Here is a 15158-nt window from a genome sequence, read left to right on the forward strand (position 1 = left end):
CCAGAGACCCTGCCTCCTTATTCAGCAATGCGCAATAACCCCACGCCATGTTCAACTCCTTATAACAAACATGCTGAGTTTCCAGAGTGTGCGGTTTCTCCATCAGAGACTTCATCTTTTCTGTCTGTACCCATCTTTTCCCTTGAGAGTCAGGCCCAAGTCCCCAGAACCCATGCATGGATGCCGCATGCCTGGGCTTTGGAAGTTAAGCTGCCACTGGGACCACAGAAGTGGGTTAGAACCTACATGCTACACACTGGGGTGTTAGGGGATGGGCTCATTTCCCAAAAGGGGGGTTTAAATGGGATCAGGAGTCCCCTCTCATATACCAAAAACCCAGGGCACACAGAACATCACTATAACCTGAGTACCAGGTGTACAAGAAGCTGGATGAGAAGGGACAAGTGACTGTCACGAGTGCAGATGTGCACTGTCTGACAAGACTTCCCAGCAGCATCGGATCCCTTGAAACAACTGTGGAAAGAGCTTCATGAAAGACACAAAGGTTACACGAGAGAGCTGGGTGGAGGTTATGGAACCTTAAAATACAAGAGCGGAATGAAGAGCACGTGACACCATGAAAAAGCATGCAGGGGAGAAGAGTCTGCCTGAGACCGGCGTGCAGCCACGACCTCGCAGCTGTTCCTAGCACTTCTCGTGTTTGTGCATCTGATCTTGACAACATCCCCGCCCAGCATATAATCTTCTTGGAAGAGCAGGAAGCCGGGGAACAGAGAAGCTGAGTGACTGTCCCACCACGAGCACGCAGCTTGCTAGTTTAAGAACAGCCAGCACGTCCAGCTCTTGTGGTCACTATCTCAACAGAGCATCTCACGGCTCAGCTGCCTCTGGCTGACACGAGCTACTTCAGCAGAAAGCATCTCTCTGGGGCTTCTGAAAATGTCTTCTAATTGTCCTCTCTACTCTCTCCCTCCTGACTCAGGGACCTCTTCTCCCATCTCCTGTGTACTCACCAAGCCCTCTGCCCTCTGACTCTCGTCCTCCTTACCCACCAAGCCCTCTGCCCTCTGACTCTCGTCCTCCTTACCCACCAAGCCCTCTGCCCTCTGACTCTCGTCCTCCTTATCCACCAAGCCCTCTGCCCACAGACTCTTCTCCTCCTCACTTCTCTCAACCCCAGGCCCTTTGCGCTGGCTCTTGTATGATGTGGCAGAATCTTTGTTCTTTCCCTCAGATGACGCTGTCTGGAGAAGACCTTCTTATGACTCCATTACTGTCTTCAGACCACACCTTATCTGGTTCTATTTTCTCTCTCCCTGGCTCCACGTGGTAGGAGGAAGAGGCCATGGTTATAAGTGTGCATTACTGACTTTAGAGTGGGCTCGATTTGCTGTGGAAACTCGCATGTTTGTTGAATGAATAAATGAGTGAATGGAGGATGAGAGGTGGTGTGTTTGTTATTTGAAAACTATGAAGCTGTCCTTTCTTTTTGTCTCAAGACCTAATTTTTAAGAGGAATTCAACACATGGGAGTCCTTGCACAGAGGACCTATGACATAATAGGCAAGGTTTTTATCCGTAGAGTTTGATCAACAGCAGGGTATTTATCTCTGCCTTTGGAATCTATATTTACCATTTCTTGAGACGTGGCAGCTAATGGACAGGGCAGAAATGCTGGATGGGTAGAGAGTCCGTGAGCTGTGTGGACATGTGAGGGAAGGAGGCTATCCTGGAGCTGGCACTGTTGAAGATGGTCCCCTGGAGAGCTGTCAACATGAATGGTAGATCCAAGAGGACCCAGGAAGAGGAGGAGGGATTGTGGAGGGCGGGGGCGGGGGCATGGGGGATGAGCACAGAATGGAACTGTGTGCTCCAGAGTCACAGGAAGTTAGGATGGCTGGCGGTGTGCAAAAACCACCAAGCAAGATGGAAAGTCTGCCAGCAGTGCCTAGTGGGGGGCCTTTACCCCAGGTGCTTCTGGGAAAGGAAGAGGCAGGCAAATTAGAATTTTAGGAAGCTAGGTCGGATGGTTGTGTTTGGAGTAGGAAGAAGCTGAGAAAAGAGATGTATGAGGTCCATGGAGTCCAGCTGCCCCTCAGCACCTATGGGGCACTGGGGTCCATCAGCGCCCATGGGGAGCGCAACTGACTCCCTGATTACACCACAGACCATCTCTAGATTACCTCGTACTGAGAACTGTTATTTAGGATGCAGCCATGACCTGTGTGAGCTTAGGCCTAATACCAAGCACACGGGACTAGGTTTGATTGCATCTGAAGACGCTGAACCTTCAGCTTGGCTCTATCTGTAGACATGGAGCCGTAACATAACCGTTCTCTGAGTAGGATGACAAAGGCGTGTATATATAAAGGGAAGAGTGAAGAAGGGTTTGCAGCCCAATGGAGTTCGGGGGGCGGGGCAGGAGTGGAGCGTCGTCATGGAAAATTGAGGTGGAGGCGATTTCTAGGGAGGCTCTGAGCTGAAGCTTCCGCACCCTGAGTGTGAGGCTCCTGTGGGTCATCTCAGTGGGGATGTACAGAAACAGCCAGAGAGGAATTCCTAGGCAGTGGGCGGGGCGGGGGCGGGAGCGGGGGCGGGGCGGGGGCGGGGCAAGGACCCGAGGTGGTGGTAGAAAGCACCTGTATGGAGGGAAGGGGTGGGTAGAGGCAAGAGGCTCCTGGGCTGACATGAGTGAAAGTCTGCGTTCACTGGGAAGGGGAGAGGTCAAAGAGAGGTTAGTTCTTTGAGGGGACAGTGGAGTCTTGAGGGCAATAGACGTCTCCGGGAAGACCTGACCAGAAATGGCTTGGGTGACTGAAAAGATGGTTAGAATCAATTACTTGAGGAAGTCAGGTGGATGTGGGTTTCCTCTGGCCGGTAACATTGCCAGAGGCTGGCACGGCATGCTGGCCGCATGTTGGCCTGCATTTTTTCTACTCTTCATAAGGATTTGTGGTAGAACAGCCTCCACGTCAGTTAGGTACAACTGAGATCAGAGTGGTTTTCATAGAAACCAGGCCGTGTCCCGTGACCTAGGAACCCAAGGGCAGACTAACCTGTGACAGCTCTTTTTACCCAGCAGGTAGCAGTAATGAGCGTAGAAGAAGGAGCTCTTCTTGATATAGATCCCGTCGTAATGATACCTGAAAACAGAGGAGTCCTTTATTTATCTCATGTGTGTGTGTGTGTGTGTGTGTGTGTGTGTGTGTGTGTGGTGTAGGATGGTCATGACCCTGGACAGTGGCAGTGAGCCCACACTGCCCAGCACAGCCCCTCTCACTGAGGACAGAGAGGACAGCAGGCTGGTTAGGTGTACCCACCACATCTTGGACCCATCCTAAGCTTTCTACCATCACCTCGGGTCCTTGCCCCGCCCACTGCCTAGAATTCCTCTCTGGCTGTTTCTGTACATCCCCACTGAGGTGACCCATCCATGGTCCATTGCATGCCTTGCGTTGTTGTGATGGCTTACACAAAGCCTAGTTCTGCTTTCTCCATTCCTGAGTTTCTCATCTCAGAGAGATGTTCTAAGACAGGCCTTGACGCCTTTGCCCTTTGGTGGACTCAGCCTGTGGGAAGCCAGACTTAACTCCCCTCAACCCCCTCCATACCCACAGCCTCATCTCCTCCAGTAACATCCAGGAAACTGCAGTGTGTGCCCAGGGTAACAACGGAACCAGATTTCTTCAGCTTAATTACTGCCCGAGGTTACATTTGGCAAACTCTTCACTGTCTTCCATTTCTTTATGGGCAGCTGGTCCTTCCTCAATTGGCCTCTGTCCCTGCTCACTGATTTCCTGTCTTGATTTTAAACTAACAGCAAAGGACAGTGATAGTGACATGGCAATTAGGATAAGGACACACTTGGTGGCACCGGAGTTTCCATCCGAGTTAAAACTATCACAGCAGGCCCCAGCCTCCTGAATACAGCTGAAAGGCTAATTGGCCAAACGCTTAGGATGTTTCAGTCAGAAGAGTAATTAAAAGCAATTGGCATTATTCTATGCATGTGATTACTTGAACACTTTAATAACTGGGCACATTTCTTAACATCTAAAGTATATGTGGTGATCTTTATGTTTTAAAAGATTTTGAATCACATGAGTGTGGGGATGCCTGGTGTCTCCAGACGATGGGCGTTTAGTCTCCACCGAGGCGCTCCACTGAGGTGCCATTTGGTAAGAGTTGCCGAATATGGCTTACTCTGTGTCACACGTTTTAATGGTTACTGAGATTCCCCTGCATCGTTGTGTTCACCATTTAACACAAAACAAACATTACAACCCTACCTGGCACTTCCTCGTGTGCCCAGCCTCCGGGTGCCCAGATCGGGGAAAACCAAACGCACGAGCTGTGGGAACAAAGCCGGATTAAAGATGTAGTTTAAAACCCGGAGACAAACTCACTTTATCTATACTTACCAAGGAGTCATATAATCACAGCTGATTATGACAAGTATACGTACAAATGAAATTAGAACACGCCAGAGAAGTCAAGTCACAGCTGGGGCAGGTAATGTCCTGGCTTAGGTTCCCAGCACAAAACTCTAGGACGGCAGTTCTCAACCTGGGGGTCACAACCTCGGTGGGGGGAGGGGGCCGAACAACCCTTTTACAGTGTTGCCTGCGACCGTCAGAAAACAACGGATATTTATATTTTGATTCGTAACAGTGGCAAAATTACAGTTGTGAAGTAGCAGCGGGAATGGTTTTATGGCTGGGAGTCACCACGGCACGAGAAACTGCAGCATTAGGAAGGTGGAACGCCTCTGCGACTGTCCCAGCAGTCTGGGTGTCTAGACTGAATTGCTGGCATCTAACCACGCTCAGCCTTGCATTCTGCTCTCTTCAGTGTTACGTTGATGACTGGAGTCCTGAAGATTCTCCGGAAGTTGGATTATCAACAGCTGCTGGGTCTAGCCTGTGGCTGCTGGGTCTAGCCTGTGGCTGCTGTTGCTCTTCCGCTGTTTCGCTCTTTCTCTGGTGTCGTAGCTTCTTTCACGGTATACCACGCTTTTCTGATTTCAGAGGATTTTATGAGTGGATGGTGCTCAACTATTGAACAACAGTCACTTGGATTCAAATTCTCGTCTCCGGGCTGAGTTGCCTTGATGTGCCCGGTGTTCAGGGACACCCGCATTCGGTTTGGCCACAGGAAGGGGAAACCCTGCACGCAGGGACATTTTAGAAGCAAGAGCGGGGAAAGCCACAGAGCACTGCCATTGGTATTTGCTCTTCCTCTGCAGAGCTGCCCCGCCCAGCTCCTGCTTGCCTGTGTGCCATAGCTTCCCTTCCTAGGTGCTCCCAGGAGCAACATTTGAGAGCAGTGACACGGGCTTCCCCTTATCTGATTTATCTTTCTCTCATCCATACCTACCTGTCTGTCTGTCTGTCTGCCTGTCTGCCTATCAGGCCACCATTATCCATGTGTCCATCTCTAATCTATCCAATCTTGCAGTATCTATGCAACAGGACAGAGCAAAGGGATGATGGATGGATAAAAGAATAGATGGATGGACGAATGGACAGATGGTCAGACGGAGGGATAGAAGGATGGATGGACAGATAGATGAAAGAACAAACTGTCTCACAACACACCCGAGGAGACTGCATCTGCGGGACTTTGAGCTCACTCGTCCGCAGTGAAGTAGAGATGAGGAGGTGTGAACGGCTTGGCTTCTTGCTCAGAGGCCCCCTTCCCTGCTGTGAGGGAGTGTGGGAAGGTTGGGGTGGTCCAGTCACTCAAAGTGTTTCCTGTGAGGCCAATGCAGTTGCCATCTTGTGACAGCCCAGGTTTCTTGTGGGTAGGGCGAGGAGGGCCTCGGTGGCTGAACAGAAAGGCCACTGGGAGCGGCATCCACAGTCTGCTCGAGCCAAGAACTTGCATGCACCTTCCATGACCACAAGTCAGCAGTGCATGAGAGAGCTGGACTTGCCCTGTATTGTCCGCCAACATGCAGAAAGCAGGCAAACACCAGCAGGCTCCTCCAGAACACCTACCCACAAGCCAAGGGACAGGTACTGGAAAGGGCCCAAGGCAGGTACTAAAGAGCCCACTGCCAAAGGGTCCAACTGGCCCTTTACAGAGTCAAGCCCCTCTGACTTGCCTTTCTCCCTCCTTCCTCCCAGGAAGGTTCAACCAACACCTAGCAGCAGGGTCGGAAGGGGAGGCAGGGAACAAGCCCCCACACCTGCTTTGTGGCGTGCCACAGTGCTAGAGGAGGAGTGGAGACCACCCCGCTTGAAAGTTGTGTTGAGGTTGGACCCTAGTGGAGCATGGTGATGTGAGCCTTCAATCCCAGCACTGGAGAGGCAGAGGCAGGCAGATCTCTTACGAGTTTGAGGCTACCCGGTCTACAAGGCAAGTTCCAGGACAGACAGGTCTCTTGCACAGTGAAACCCTGTCTCCCCTCCCCACCAAAAAACAAAACAAAACAAAAACAAAAACAAAAAAAATGAAACAACAACAACAACAAAATGAAACAAAATGAAGAACTTGTACACTATAAGAAGCTGGGCTTTCAAGGGTCAAACTGCTGTAGTTGAGTGGACTAGGGTGACAAAAGACGCTCGCCTCACCCAAGGCTTCCAGGGAGGACAGCTGCCTGCTCACCAGCTCATCAGAACAGAGAGAGATGGCAGGGCACAGGGACAAGAACATGAGAATGAGGGCTGTGCTTATTCCCAGTTCCTGCTGTTCACACGACTGTGTGTGCGCACATGTGTGCAAATGGACCATGCGCGTAGCTACACTTTTGGGGTAGGGCAGCAGCCAGCATGATTTTCCCCTTCCTAACACTTTTCCATTTCCGAGTTGCTCACAGAGGAGACGCGATCCGATTCTAATCGGAGAAACAGTCGTTAGTGTTATTTTAGTAGAGGAAGCCAATCTCCGGAAACTCCCCGATCCGTGGAAGACACGGTTTGTGGGCAGGATGAACACTGCACATGGCTTGCGCATCCGAATCATCTGCACAGGAACTCCTTGGGAATCGGCTCAGTCCCAGGGGGAAGAGGGAGGAAGTGAGAATTGGATATTTTGTTGTTTCTCTTGTAAACATGCTTTGTGGTCATATCCTTTCCCTTCCTTTCCCCTCCCGGGTTAGCGCAGCTTTGGCACACAGGATACATTCCCTACAATCGGTCCCTTCCACTGGCCTATTCCCTAGGCAGCCTGCCAACCAAACTTAGTGTTAGAACCTTGGCATCTCGGGAGCGAACTCTAAGGGAAGCATTAAGACAAAGAATTCAAAACAAACACAGAGGCCAGACACTGGAGTCTCCTTTCTTTCCTTAGGAATGCTCTGCAGTGTGAAATAGCCTCGTGACAAGACCCTTTTCCTGTTGTTTGGTGCAGAGGCTAGACACTGGGACTCCACATGCTAATCAAGAGCTCTACCACTGAGCTGTTTATTCCTGGACCCTGGATCTTAAAAGGGAGAGGGCTTCTAGAGGTGAACAAGCTAATGGTACCACAGAGAGACCGAGAAAGACAAGTCTCTGGACCCTGCTGAAGTTACCCTCCTCCCTCTGAGGTTGCTGAAGTTACCCTCCTCCCTCTGAGGTTGCTGAAGTTACCCTCCTCCCTCTGAGGTTGCTGAAGTTACCCTCCTCCCTCTGAGGCTGAGACCCGCAAGTGGGCAGCTAAGGAAAGGCTGCTGTGCTGGGCTACCCAGTGCTCCACAGAGCCGTTGGTGACATTTCCTGAAATCCCGAGTGATGGAATGACAACCGTTTGGGCTGCAGGATAACAGCTGGGAAATCCCAGTGGTCAAAAAGCCTCCCTGAGTCACCCCATCGTAAGACACATCGATAAAGAGACCTTTTTAATGTAGTTTCTCTCTTTGGTTTTTATCTATTTATGTGGGAATATTTACAGCTTATAAACCAGTCTTGGGAGACCTAGCTTAATTCAACGTGTGTGTGTGTGTGTGTGTGTGTGTGTGTGTGTGTGTGTGTGTGTGTGTGTGTGTGTGTGGTGTGTGTGTGTGTGTGTGTGTGTGTGTGTGTGTGTGTGGGGGCTATTTATTTTTGTTGGTGACATATTTAAAGTGAAACGGAATGATCAGAAGGATTAAAGCCCCGAAGAAAATAAAAACAAAAGGAAAACAAATGGACAGAGCAAGGGAGAAAGCACTTTTAAGGGAATATCTACAAACTAAAGTCCACAAGATGAAATGGGTGGGCAGGAAGGTGGTCAAGAGCAGCCATGTTGAAAGCAGTTGTTTCCTATATTTGCCAGCAGACACATTAGAAGATTCAGCTGAGTTTCAGAAGCACAGAATGGCCGTGAGTGACTGGATACTTCAGCCATGTGGACTGAGTTAGAGGAATAGATCTAAACAGCTCAGTGTTGGGGAAAACACACTGGCATCTCCAGGATTGCCACTGGGAGGTAAGAAGAAGCCGCTCTGAGAAGAGTTTGGTCCTTGTGTGTGTGACCAGACACCTTAGGGCTCTCCTTGTCGTCTTCAGGTTCACGTCTGAGAGAAGATCATCTGTGCGGTGCCCTGGCACAGGCATGTGCTTGGTCGCAACAGCTACCTCAGGAAACTGTCCTGGTGCGTGGCACGGTAGAGGACTTCACAAGGCGGGATGTCACACAAGGATCGAATGAACTCTTCACGTAGTAGTTAATGACATAAAGCTCACCAGTTGGCTCGAGGGCAGTAAGACCTTGGGCCCCCTTGTCTCTTTCCTTAGTGCTGGGATCACAGATGTGCATCACCACACCCTGCTTTTTGCATGGATGCTGGGGAACTGAACTCTGATCCTCATGCTTGGTCAACAATACCTCCCCTGAATCCCTGAATTATCTCCCTAATTAACTAGGCCTTTTTTTTTTTTTTCTGTCTTTACAAACTCTTTGGTTTTACTATCCAGACAGCAGCAGAAGGAGAAGAGGGAGGGGAGGGGGGGGAGAAGGAAGAGGAAGCTGAAGAGGAGGTAGAGGGGGAAGAGGAGGAGGAAGCAGAAGAGGAAGGGGGAAGAGGAAGGGAGGAGGAAGTGCTCTAGGCTACGCCCACCATTTCCTCTTCCTGCCTCCTCCTTCTCCTCCTACCCGGCCATGCCAGCTCTCTTACCCTTGGATGTCAGTCCTGAGAATCAACTTCTGTGTTTCACTGATCACTAGAAGACAACGTGCCTGGCACAAGTAGCAGCTCATAAAATGAAGGAAGGAAGGAACGAGGGGACCTCTGAGAAGTCTATCAGGAATCCCTGCCAACTTTGGCCAAGCTGCTGGTATAAAAGGAGTGCCCCACCACACAGCCAGAGCCCACTAAGCTTCAACAGACCCAAGACAAGAATCTAAAGCACCAGAGCAGAGAACGACCCTCTGTAAAGACCTCCCAGCCTCAGCTGCACAGACTGACGCTCCCTGGAAACCCGCTTCTCCCTGACATCACCGGTATCAACCAAAGGCACCTGATGGTCCAACTTGAAAGTGGCCTAGCACCCTCCCCACAGACCTCCCCCACACTTCTGCAGCAGGTTGGACTACGTTCTCTCTTAGACTGAACTGCTGTCTCACAGGCGTCTGTCCATCGGCCTCCCCTGCTGCACTCTGAACTACAGACAGAGCACCCTTTCCCAAGTGTTCATCTGACCACCTCACTCCCTGGAGGACCCAAACACAGCTAACCTAAATCAGCCTTCTGGGACACAACTTCTCAGTCCTGAGGGAGGGGGCCTCCCCAAGGGAAGGGGGGGTGGGCAGGTGTGCAAAGCAAGAAGATGAGGGGAGGGGAGGGAGGGGAGAGCTTTAGGATACACCCTGAGGCTTTTTACCTCAGTCATTCCATTACTGAATATTAAATGTATAAAATAATTGGTTTCATATCATACGTGAAGGTAAAGTGGCTTTATCATGTTCACCCTCTTTCATTATCTCCGTTTCTTCTACCTGTTGGTCCCCTTCCTCTTCCCAACTTGTTCCACTTCCACTCTCATACCATATACATATCTGTAGGAATGTATATGTATGTGTATGTGTAGGTGAATATCTATGTATGTGTATGTGTGACTATATGTGTGTGTATGTAGGTGAATGTATTGTGTATGTGTAGGCACATATGTATGTATATGCACATGTATATATAGAGAGGTGAAGATTCCACAAGGGAGAAAACGTGTGTGACACTCTCTTTTGCCTTCCTGTGTAAAGCTTATTTCACCTAACACCATGATTTCCAGTCCTAATCATTTTTCTGCAAAAAAATGAATTAAAAAAAAAATATCAGAGCTGGAGAGATGGCTCAGCGGTTAAGAGCACCGACTGCTCTTCCAGAGGTCCTGAGTTCAATTCCCAGCAACCACATGGTGGCTCACAACCATCTGTAATGGGATCCAATGGCTTCTTCTGGTGTGTCTGAAGACAGCTACAATGTACTCATATAATAAGTAAATAAATCTAAAAAAAAAAAATCAGCGATCAGCCATACATTTACCACTGATCGAATAACATCCTTAACCCAATTCTGTGTACAAGAGGACCCTTGCAAAGATGGGAGAAAGTGAATGGTCATTGTTATGACCCCTGAGCATAGTTAAGAGATAGGTAGGTCTTGGCTCAGGACCCACGAGACACAATTCTCAGCACAAAAGAGTTTTATTAGATCCAGGGAGACAAAGGACAGGGATGAGAGACAAAGACAACAAAAGACAGAAGACAAAGGAGAAGGGAGGGTGACAAGGGGGGGAGGAGGAGTACTTGTCCCAGGAGGGACAAAGAGCTGCCTCTGGAACAAGAAGGGACAGACATGGCCCCTTAACAAATGACAGCTTGTAAAGGAAGAAGGGGAAAAAACCCAGTGTTAGGATGAGGTGTTTAGAATAATTGGGCGTGTTAATTAGGTGGGCCAAGAGGGCATTTGATTGCTGGGCTTCTATACTTCTGACAGCTGGACCTTGGTGGTCAGCCTCATGAGGAGGAAGTGGCTAAATAAGGGGGCAGACCTTGGTGTCTAACTCTAGGAATGTCGTCTAACAGTTTTTAGCAGGGCAGAGGGGATGGGGGGAAGGGCAAGGCCTGAGCTAGCTCAAGTTCCTTCGCCTGCCCTTTGAGATCGGTGGTGTGGGTTGTTAACTGTGCTGAGGCTCCCCAGGGAGGGAGGACCTGAGCAATTTTCATCAGTCTGCATTTTGTAGTCAGACTACAGATCCTGGTGTGGGCTGTGTCTGTCCAGAGGCAACACCACCTTCCACCTGTCAAGAACGTTTGTTCTTCACTGAGCTTCAGACAGGTAAGGCACACAGCTCTCCCGTGACGTTTACAGCCAAGGTAAGGTGCTTAGAAGGCTCTTGTACCCAGTGGGCATCACTCAGACCAGGTGATCTCCAGTGGCTCTGTACTCAAGGGTGTTTTGGGGTTTTTTTTTTTGGTCCTGTTTTGTTTTGTTTTGACAAGTGGCTGGAACTCTATGCCTGGTTCAGGAGGCAAGCTCTGCTAGCCACGCGTCGTGGCAGCCGTGGGACCCTTGGCTTTAATAGTTCCAGGTTTATTTTGCTAAGCATGAAACAACACAGTGATATCGCCTCAGCCTGGCGGCCTGGACTGTTAGAATCCAGTCCAGTGAGGGCTGGACTTGCTCCCTGTCAACCTCGTCAATGCTGGACCCCAGCATCTAAAGCAGGGCCCGTGGTTAAGGAGTTGCTCCTACGAGCTGTGGAGTGAAGAGGGTCTCGGACTGTTCTTTGGTTGTGTACTAAGCATTCTCAGGTGAAGTTCTCAGATGTGAGTGCCAACTTCCAAAGCCAGTGAGTTCTCTAAGTCCAAAAGAGCCGCAGGGAGCATCAACTGTTGGGTATCACGAGGGCTCAGAATGTGTTCTGAGAGCTTTGGCAGCTCTGTGCAGGAGTAAGGTTCCTGCAAACCAGGTCTTTGAGGGGAGTGTTGAGGTTGCCATGGAAACAATGTTGCACCTTTACCCAAACTACTGTATAAAGTGTGGAATTGAAAAGTAGATTCCCAATACAAATGACTGGGTGCTCCTGAGGGCAGAGCCACTATTCCTGCTGAGACCCCATTAGGCCCAAATGCACTTTTCCTCAGTTAGTCAGCAGGCCATAGGGCTTTTCCATCAGCGAAAACTAGCTGGCTCAGTCTGTGTTTGGAGAATGACATAACCTAGCATTTCTCAGAACGTATCTCCATCCTTAAGCCACCCGGGACTGTAACTTTGAAAAAGGAAAAAAACAAAAAACAAAAAACAAACAACAACAACAACAACAAAAACAGAGAAAACGGCTCGGCGGCGAACACAGCCTTGTTACAGCTCCACACTTACCTTCCCAAATGTCGCTGGGTTGACTTGGTTCTGAGCACTCTGCCCACAGGTTTCTACATAAATCTCATACATGAGACATCGGGGCACGCTGAACCCTTCACAGATGCAGAAATTGTCAACCAGCCTGTGGGGGATTAGGGCGGGGAGAGACAGGAAATTGGTGGCTATTTTTCCAAAGTAAGGACTTCTGACAGAACCGATGACCAGACACGGGTGGGTCCAACCAAATGACCTCTGTCTAGGTTACTGAGTGGAACTACAGAAGCTCACAGGCAGTAGAATGGAATCTTTTTCTTTTTTACTTGAGCCAGGGTGAGGAGTTCAGACTATAGGTTTTCGGTTGTTGGCACTGTTAAGGTTTGGGGTTTTATTGCAGGGGAATTTGCATGTTAAAAAGGAAGTAGATACAGTCTGGTGGACCTTTACAGAGCTGCAGCTGAGATTTGCCTGGTAGACTGCAAAATGCCACAGTGGAGAATGAAGGAGTCCAGGCAGGTGGGATGGTATGGATGTTGACTGGTCCCAGAGTCCCACTGACAGACTGACCTCTACCTTATGGTGGAACCTTTAGAACTGGTTAAGGAAGTTAAATGACTTTGATGGGGCTATTTCTACCCAGGGTCCCCTCCTCTCTGATTTACAGCTGCCAGTAACAGTACTGGTCCCTAAGATACTCTCCACAATGTTCTGTCCTGTGCAGACACATGAACAATGGGGCCAGCTGAGGACTGACAACTCTGGAGGAACTATTAGTTAAACTATATTTCTTATTAACCTGATTTTTTTTTCAGCAATTGCCATTTTTATCTCTCCCATTATAATGCAAATATAATAAGCAAGAAAGCCACAGATATTTCGGCTGGCACAGGGACCCCAGGGAGCGCAGCCCAGTGACGTATCTGCTCTGGTAAGCCTGACCTCTATCGCTTGTGACTCCGAGGAGAGGGTGTGAGACAGGTGACTACCACAAGTGACTCTGGTTAAGGGGCTGCTAGTGTGCCACCAAAATGTCCCTGCGTGTTACCTGAGGTTGGATGCCAAGGCCTGACCCAGCCAGGTCCCCACGGTCTGTATCTACACTATTGTCCAGTCTTGTGCTCCCCAGTCTGTCTCTTCCTGTCTCTGATGTGGAGACCTTATTCCCCCAGACTAGCCAACACCCCAACTTTTCTCCCAGGGATAATATATCATGTACAGATGACAGTGGTACTTACATCCCAAATAGGTCCCTACCCAACTAACAGATAGTTGTCCCTCCTAGCGCTGACTGGAAAACAGGAGCTGAAATAATGCAGAAATGGGGCTCTTCTTCTTCAGGACAACATCTGGGGCCTCTCCCTGCTTTCTTGAGCTGCCTCCCAGGGCTCCTCCAGCTCTTGGCCACTGCTGCCCCTCCCTCTGGGTAGCCTGATCTCTTTGTTCCAAGGTTCTACATTAGACACTGGAACAGTGGTTGAATGCCAACGTTAGGAGAATTGAAGTCTTTTGGCTCTCTCAACCCTGCAGAACTTGTGGCCAAGTATGTGAATCAGAATTGTTGCTAAAATGCACCCTCGGTTATCACCCAAAGGGACTTAGGCCACTTGCCTTGCCTCTCCACAAGCCACCTAAGAGGATTCCCAAGTATTTTAAATTTTGTAGTTATTCTTTCAAATCTCTGTAGCAAAGTTCAACACCCAGAAGCAAGCAATGGTGAGCTGAAGTAGTTAATTAAGGCATGGAACTGACTTTTTCTGCTAAGAAGGCAGTCAAGGGGGTCTGATTACATTTTTTTTCCCTCACTCCAGATGAGAAGGGCAATATATTCTCTTTTGGAAGAAAGTAGTAACTATTTATAATCATAAACATACTTTTCTCCCCCCTCCCCCCACTTCTTACTCAGATGACTCTTTACAAGTTCTCTCTGAGAAATATTTCTTAAAGCTTACAAGAAGAAAACTGTATGCTGATATAAAATGGTCACCTTATAAAGCTGCAGTCTAAGAACTGGCTTTAATTATTTTCCTATTTATAAAGAGCTGCAAACTCTGAGTTCAGTCCCACGGGCTAAAGTTATTTTTCTTTCTAGTTCCCCCTCCCCCATTTAAATAGCCAAGAAATGAATTTCACAAATAATACGGAATGCATTGTTGAAGCTAAAAGTTGTTTTAAGACACTTCCATTCTAGAGCTCATGCCAGGAGGGAAAAATAACAACAACGAAAACCGCTTCCTCCCTGACCAACGCCTGCCGGCGTTCCAGGTCTCAGAACAGGCTCAGCTCCGCTCAGGTCCGAACAGGCTGGATTGCTCCCCACGGGAAGTGTGACCCTCCGGGACAGCTAGGTGGAAAACCCGCGCCGGATGCGGATCCGGGACTGTATGTGTGTGAGCCCGTGTCCTCCGCCAGTGTCTCCTGAACCAGGGGTGCTCCTCTCCGGTCCTCCGGGGCTCCCCGCCCGCTGTCAGCGCCCGCCCCGCGGCGTCCCGACGCTCACCACTGGATGATACCCCGGTGCAGGCCGCGGCCGCCCGCAGGGGAGGCGGGCACCGCCTCCGCCATGGCTCGCCCGGCGGGCAGCGAGCGGGGCACCGGTCCTCTCCGCCGTGTTTACTTTAGAGCGGAGGCGCGCGGAGGGGGGCGCGCGCAGCCAGGGGGGAGGATGCTGGGCACACGCCCTGCACCCAGAGGTGCGGGTTGGGGTCGCCTCCACGCCCACCCCCACCAAAAGCCGGAGAGGCACCCCCTCCATCCCCCATGCCGCCGCCCTTCCCCGCCCTGGCCAACGTTGGTTGGACTAACGGATCAAGCTAAGAAACAGCAGAGAAATACCCAAGTATATGCTTCTGGCCAGTTCGCTGGCAGTGTTTGATCAAGGGTCTGTAACTGGTCAGCACTTGGGAATTATTTGATTATTTTGGCACTTTGAAAA

At 49.9% G+C, this 15158-nt stretch overlaps 1 protein-coding gene across 1 annotated transcript in view; it reads right to left on the reverse strand.

Annotated features, from left to right (window-relative positions):
• Rfx8 (RFX family member 8, lacking RFX DNA binding domain) overlaps positions 1 to 14945 on the reverse strand; it is a 61049-nt gene extending 46104 nt beyond the window's left edge. The window contains exons 1-4 of the mRNA XM_032899524.1: positions 14724 to 14945; positions 12248 to 12371; positions 4251 to 4312; positions 3018 to 3104 (exon numbers count right to left, since the gene is read on the reverse strand). Coding sequence (XP_032755415.1) covers positions 3018 to 3104; positions 4251 to 4312; positions 12248 to 12371; positions 14724 to 14788 — 338 coding nt within the window. The 5' untranslated portion in view covers positions 14789 to 14945. The remainder of the gene's footprint in view (positions 1 to 3017; positions 3105 to 4250; positions 4313 to 12247; positions 12372 to 14723) is intronic.
• Between the last annotated feature and the right edge of the window lie 213 nt (positions 14946 to 15158).

Source organism: Rattus rattus, chromosome 4 (genome assembly GCF_011064425.1).
Source record: "Rattus rattus isolate New Zealand chromosome 4, Rrattus_CSIRO_v1, whole genome shotgun sequence".
Lineage (NCBI taxonomy): Eukaryota > Metazoa > Chordata > Mammalia > Rodentia > Muridae > Rattus > Rattus rattus.